This window comes from Sander lucioperca, chromosome 21 (assembly GCF_008315115.2).
Source record: "Sander lucioperca isolate FBNREF2018 chromosome 21, SLUC_FBN_1.2, whole genome shotgun sequence".
NCBI lineage: Eukaryota > Metazoa > Chordata > Actinopteri > Perciformes > Percidae > Sander > Sander lucioperca.
Genome location: NC_050193.1, coordinates 8,689,855 through 8,696,016, shown reverse-complemented (window position 1 = coordinate 8,696,016; position 6,162 = coordinate 8,689,855). Strand labels below are relative to the sequence as shown.

The following is a 6,162-nucleotide window of genomic DNA, read 5'->3' as shown; positions in this document are numbered from 1 at the left end:
TCACGTAACTTTAGGCAGGCAGCCATTTCCTGAGCACTCCATCATGGATAGCCTCCGTTGGCTTTTGGCAGTGATGTAGCATGTAAATAAGGAGCAATTTACTTGTGACCTAGTAGTAATGCTGTTGAGAATCTAGTGTAAAACACTATTTCCAACTGTACACATAAAGGGAATTGTAAGGGAACCAGCAACAGAAATGTCAGAGAGGGATATCTCAAAATCGGGGACAGTAAGACCAAAATGATCTCTATGGGCAGATACTCCTAGAAATAAGTAAAACAAATATGTACCCTTTGAGTTGATGGCAACATCACACAAGAAACAAAAATGACAGAAGACACAATGGAATCTGCTTATGTCCGTAAATAATAAATGATATTGGTCTCACAGGAGGTGAATCTAAGCACGAAATCTACATTTCATTACTGCACTTGTTGCCAAACCCCTGCTGAGCAAAATATTCTACTGTCACACTCCACTATGACAGAATTCAAGACTACTCAAGAGTCCAATTCATAGCTGACTGAGGAAATAATATAGCTTCAGTGGCAGATGGAAACATTAACAAAACACCAAAATATATTTCTGCTGCTGTAACATATTGACAAATAATTAGACAAGTTATGGCAATATTACTCAGACAGTGATTAGCCAGGAAGGGGGAGGGGGCAGCACCAAGCCACACTAGCATGAGGTGAATATGTCACATTTGAAACATGGTTTATGTAATATTTTCTCATAATACAAAAACAAGCCCACAAAAGTGAAATGTATGCTTTATTGGAAGCAGTATGTATTACCAAACACACAAAACTGGAATGTAAAAGAAAGGAAATACACTTTAAGGAAACATTTTTTTAAGGAAACATTTTCTTAAGACAGTGAATTTAAAAAGTGAAAGAAAGGCAAGTGCAATTTTAACATACATATGGCACATCAACATAACATGATAAACAGCGATACAAAAAGGATGAAACTGACAAAACAGTTGCTTTAAGCAAAGTGAAAAGACATGTTTTTCTTGATAAAGTGACTTAGGTCAGGGTGATTTTCAGACCAGTTATTCCAAATTTTGTACCTGAGTTGAATTAAGATTGTTTTTCTGCCTCGAGACAGACAAATTCACATTACAAGTGCAAGAAAGAAGACTTTCAGATGTACAGAAACTCTGTACATCTTGGTGCTCAGGAAAAAAAAACACAAAGCAAGAACAGATAATCAAAAGGAAATCTTCATACAGGTGAGCTGTACATGTGAACTGCACACCTATTTTGTGGCCCTATGAAGCTAAACATAAGTGCTCTTAAAAAGGCACATCTCTGGATAAATATGTGTAAAATACAGAACTTATCACATATACATATCACTTCAATACTGTTGATTTGTCATGATTGTAAACTTCATCTGAGGGACATCAAATAAAGGAGGCAGACAACAAAACAACCCTTTTATCTGGTCCTCATTGTCTCTGACCGCGTTCCTGCTTGAACGCCATGATGAACTTCCAGGCTTCAACATACTGGGACAGGCAGATCTTTACTGGGAAGAGTTCGTCCACATCAGGGGGGGTGTCCAGGTCTTTGCACTCCATGTAAGACACCAGTGTGTCTTTCAGGCTTTTAAGAGACAAAACATATACTTCATATATGATCATACTTCATACGTGATCTGACATCACACATACATGCATAAAAAAAAAAACATGTAGCAAAAACACCTGGCACACTTCATTGAGGCAGAGGACTAGAGGTACATTTTGAATAATTGATACAAAAAAAAAGCTACGTTAACGGCTACCTTACTTAATAGCACAGTATTTACTTAGACATAGGGTTTCAACTTCATGGGATGTCCCCAAGCCACAATCAAATAAAAGAAATTAGTAAAAAACAACATCACTGTTTGTCTCTGTTTTTTCCTGTAAAATGTAGAGAGCCAACTCTGACCAAACTTCAGGTTTGTTTGTGTGCAGCACGCTAAATCGTGCCAAATTTGCTCAAAGTAGGAATGGAACAAGATCCACTTTGTTTCAACAGAGAGCAAAAACACGGCAATAGGTTTTTCATTGTGAATGATCCGGCCTTAATTTTAGACACAATTTTTATAATGTATAGACGTGCAAGAAAAATTATTTTAAAAAAAACACATTTTGTTTTACCTCCAGTCAGGCCTGTAGGTATCAGGTGCATTGGGCTTTTTAAGGACCAGCACCAGGAACTCGTGCATTTCCAGCAGGAAAGAGTCAGCGCTGCTCTTAGAAAAGAAGCCAGTTAGCAGTCTGTGCTCGTCCTCACTCAGAGCCTGTTTGTACTTCTCTGAGACTTCCACAAATGGATCCTGAAGAGCACAGAGAATGCATGGAATAGGCAAAATAATAATCACACTGCACTTTTATACAGAAGTATGTATTAAGCAAAATGTAATAAGCAACTGGATTACCACGAATACCACGAATAATAATAATAATACAATTTCCATCTCTGTCTCTGTATACTGATGCCTTACCCTCTTGAGCCGCAGCATATTTTCTGATTTGAGTGAGGCCAACAGCTGCCACAGAGCCACACAATGCTTTAGACAGCACATGCTCAGAGCCTGTGAGCAAAACAGGGAGAACATTAAGTTGTATCTCATGTCTAGCACATAAAAAAAGATCCACATCAATTAAAACAATGTTTATTTAAATCCAATACTCGGGGAGTAAAAGTATAGTATGACAGCGTGAAAAAGTCAGACAACAAAAAAGTTGCTTTTAGGGGCAGATTTGGCAAATTGTTTGTATACAAAGTAACAAAATTGTCTGTGGAAGCGAGAGATAAAATAACCGGTGATTCCGACAGGCTGACCTTGAGGATAGGTGCAGCCATCTGGTTTCCCATCTGCAGCACCTCCTCCAGGTAGCAGGACAGCTGCATGTGAGGCTCTCCCCCGGTCATGGCGAGAAAACCAAGGGCCACTTCCAGTGTGGACAAGGCCTCACATACCTCACTGTAGGAGTGCAACTCCCCAGCCACGGCAAACAGCGTGAGAGTCTGAAGAGGCTCCTGTTTGCACACAGACACAGGTCGGATCATCTCCTTAGGGGATTATCTACAGCAAACATGTTGATGTACTATTTGTGATAAATGGATGGGAGTTCCAGTACTGTACTGTATATTACAACTTACTTGCTGGACTTTTGCTTTTACATCCTTCAGGATAATCTCATAGTTGCGTTCATGTCTGTTCACTAGTGTTGGGATGCCCTGTGGAAAAGGGACAGAGGCATAAAGGTATTTAAAAAAAAAAAAATCCTAACAAATTGGAGTCATTTCTGAGCTTTGCTTGTGCTTTCCATTTGCTCACATTGAGAGTGATGAGAGGTTTGCCCAGTAAGAAGCGGGACACAATCTGTTGCTGGATCTTGGGCAAGTCGTACTCATGAAGAGTCTCCTGGCCCCTCTCAATGCTGTACTGGGTGTTGGACAGAACCAGGGGCATCAGGTCCCTCTCCAGCTCATACCGAATCACATGCAGGTCAGTCACATCCGCCGGGCTCACTTTGTAGCTGGGGGAGGGATAAACAGACCAGTCAGCCAGTTTGTATGTGTTATGGGAATAATTCTTATTTTTTTGTTTTCAACCCTTTCTGCCTATGATGTAGTCATTCATTAATTTCAAATAATAATTGTAAATAATTCTTACATACATTACTACATAAATGCAGTATATATTTTGGACAGAAGTTTACACACTATGTTCTTACAGCCAAACATGTGCAAGTGAGAAGAATGTGGCATGAGCGCCCCCACCTGGTTTCCTCTCCAGTGTGTTTGTCCACACAGTAGACCAGGTCATTGTGCAGGGCAATGAGGTAGCTCACAAGGGCTGTAGAGCACAGGCCTGGGCCTTGTCGCCGTGGTAACAGCACCTTGAAGTCACTGTCCAGGTCCAGGTCCTTCTGGCAGAACTCAGCTGGGATCTTGATCTCCCCTGAACGACAACATTTCAATTCAAGTCGGATCAGGATGTTGGACAGGCCAGTGTTGGTGTAACAAAGTGGGTTTGTATTTACCGTTAGTGGCCAAAGACACTCTGAGCTGATTCCAAGTTGTCAGGAAGATCTTGATGTGTTTCTCATACCAGCCTTTCAGCGAAACTGCACACATGAAAAGAGTACACACGTCAACTAGAGGCATGACTTGCAGTACATTGGATAGACAGATCTCCTGTGTGGAAGAGATTAAGCTCTTTTAAGAACACTCAATCAATGTCTCCTTCCAGGTTAAAACAACTCATTTCTTGGCAAGCAGGTTCTTAAATAGCAAATTGCCAGCTATTTTACCAAGACATTTCCGAGAAAGAGGTAATTAGGAACTGCATGGAACTTTGCATATCTTCTGTAAGTGAGTCATACAATTGAAAAAGTTGAGAACCACTGGCGTAGACAGACGTAGTTAGTTTCAGTACCTGCTTTCTGACTGTGGAGGAATTCGGCAACGGTGCCACAAGTCAGCTCAGTGATGTTTTGAAGCTTCTTGACCAGATCTCTCTGGAACGTGAGGATATCAGGAAGGTGCTTCACCAGTCGGAGCTCTGCTTCCTAAAATATAATATATGTACACATGTATACATGCCTCAGTGGTGTGTTCAGTTGCTCTTCATAAACTGGTAAAGTATGTGAAAATTAAAGAACCCATAATTTATTAAAATGTGTTGTGTGACAGAGCCAGTCTTGCCATATCAGTTTATATTCATGACACAGGATTATTTCGCTGACTTTTAAAAGTGGACTTGCATGTCGGGTGACCGTTTTCTTACCCTATGCAGAAAACTCCAGAGCACCGGCAGGGTGTCTTTGCCATCATTCTGCTCTACAATGTGGGTGAGGCTCAGCAGAGACACTTTCTCCCTGCAGCTCCACACGGCAGAACTGTGGATCAGAGAATTTTGGGGAAGTTCGGCCAAGAAGAGACGGGGTTCGCCAAACATGAGCTTCATGATTGGATTGGCAGAGATGCGAGAGTCAGCCCGGATGAATGTGTTCACTTCCTTTAGCTGTCTATCCAAGTGCTGTGGAGGAGAAAATTACATAAGAAAACATGTTATATGCACATATTTTACAAACAGGCAAAATGATATGCTGAAATTAGATGTGCTTTATTTGTTCCCTTTTAGAACAAATGATCAAAAAGTATTTTTACCTTCAGCTGAGGTGTGATGAGGGCGTTGCTCACTTCCATCTCCCATCCATTTCTAGCCTCTTTGGTGGAAAGCACATTGTCAAAAGGAACCGGCCCTGAAAGGAAAGACCAGCTGTGTTAAATAGCATAAGGTAATCCAGTGAATCTAGCGTTTCATTTTTGGAGGGCCAAATGTATCCTATGTAAGCAGGTCTCAAAACAAATAAAAAAATGTTGCACATAATATAAGGCTGTATGAAGTTACTATAGTAAGTTACCACTGTAATTACATCACCATATCATCCTGGATCATATGGAAATATAGAGGTAGCATTGCAAACAACAATCCTGAAACCCAGATCCTGCATGTGTTGCCTTGAGTGACTTAAAATGACCCCATATAAAGTAACACCTTCATAACATCCCTTGTGTGTACATACATTGCATATGAACACCACACCATTTCTGACCACTGGAGGGCACCCCTTCCCTCTCTTTTCTATTTTCTGTCACTGTCCTGCAGCCCACACATTTACAGTAACAAAGTCGAAGAAGGTTCAGGAGCAACACACTTTTGAAACATGATTTCACTACCTTTAGAATAGAAGTGAAAACCGTAACAAAGCTGCACTAAATTGATGGACACGGGTTGGTATTCAGACTCAGATATTTTTGGTATCATTATGTTGCTCCCAATATTGACACAGCTCACACTATTGTTACAGTGGGTCTGTTGTTCCTTACATGTTTGTTGCTGTTTGGGTTCCAGGAGGCTGCTGATGAGCAGGTGAACAGCGCTGACTGTGTCGTCTGTCCCTTTACCCAGGGATCGGATAAGATGTTTCATGTCCTTTCGCAGGTGAGCAAGTAGAAATGCACCTGGGTCAGGTACTGGAGGCTTGATGATGGCAGAGATGGACTAGAAACACAAATAAAGTGGATGACTGACCAGACTCCTCCCTTTTAAATGCAAACAGCAAAATATCAACAGAGCTATAAC

General features: G+C 41.0%; 1 protein-coding gene across 4 annotated transcripts in view; it reads right to left on the bottom strand.

Annotated features, from left to right (window-relative positions):
* Window positions 1-760: 760 nt before the first annotated feature.
* Window positions 761-6,162, bottom strand: part of rnf213a (ring finger protein 213a) — a 31,399-nt gene continuing 25,997 nt past the window's right edge. For all 4 annotated transcript variants that reach the window (XM_035996762.1, XM_035996763.1, XM_035996760.1 and 1 more), the window contains exons 56-67: window positions 5,907-6,081; window positions 5,184-5,278; window positions 4,801-5,052; window positions 4,450-4,582; window positions 4,055-4,138; window positions 3,792-3,972; window positions 3,346-3,547; window positions 3,168-3,245; window positions 2,847-3,044; window positions 2,506-2,595; window positions 2,159-2,337; window positions 761-1,616 (exon numbers count right to left, since the gene is read on the bottom strand). In XM_035996762.1, the coding sequence (XP_035852655.1) occupies window positions 1,460-1,616; window positions 2,159-2,337; window positions 2,506-2,595; window positions 2,847-3,044; window positions 3,168-3,245; window positions 3,346-3,547; window positions 3,792-3,972; window positions 4,055-4,138; window positions 4,450-4,582; window positions 4,801-5,052; window positions 5,184-5,278; window positions 5,907-6,081 (1,824 nt within the window). In that variant the 3' untranslated portion in view covers window positions 761-1,459. The remainder of the gene's footprint in view (window positions 1,617-2,158; window positions 2,338-2,505; window positions 2,596-2,846; window positions 3,045-3,167; window positions 3,246-3,345; window positions 3,548-3,791; window positions 3,973-4,054; window positions 4,139-4,449; window positions 4,583-4,800; window positions 5,053-5,183; window positions 5,279-5,906; window positions 6,082-6,162) is intronic.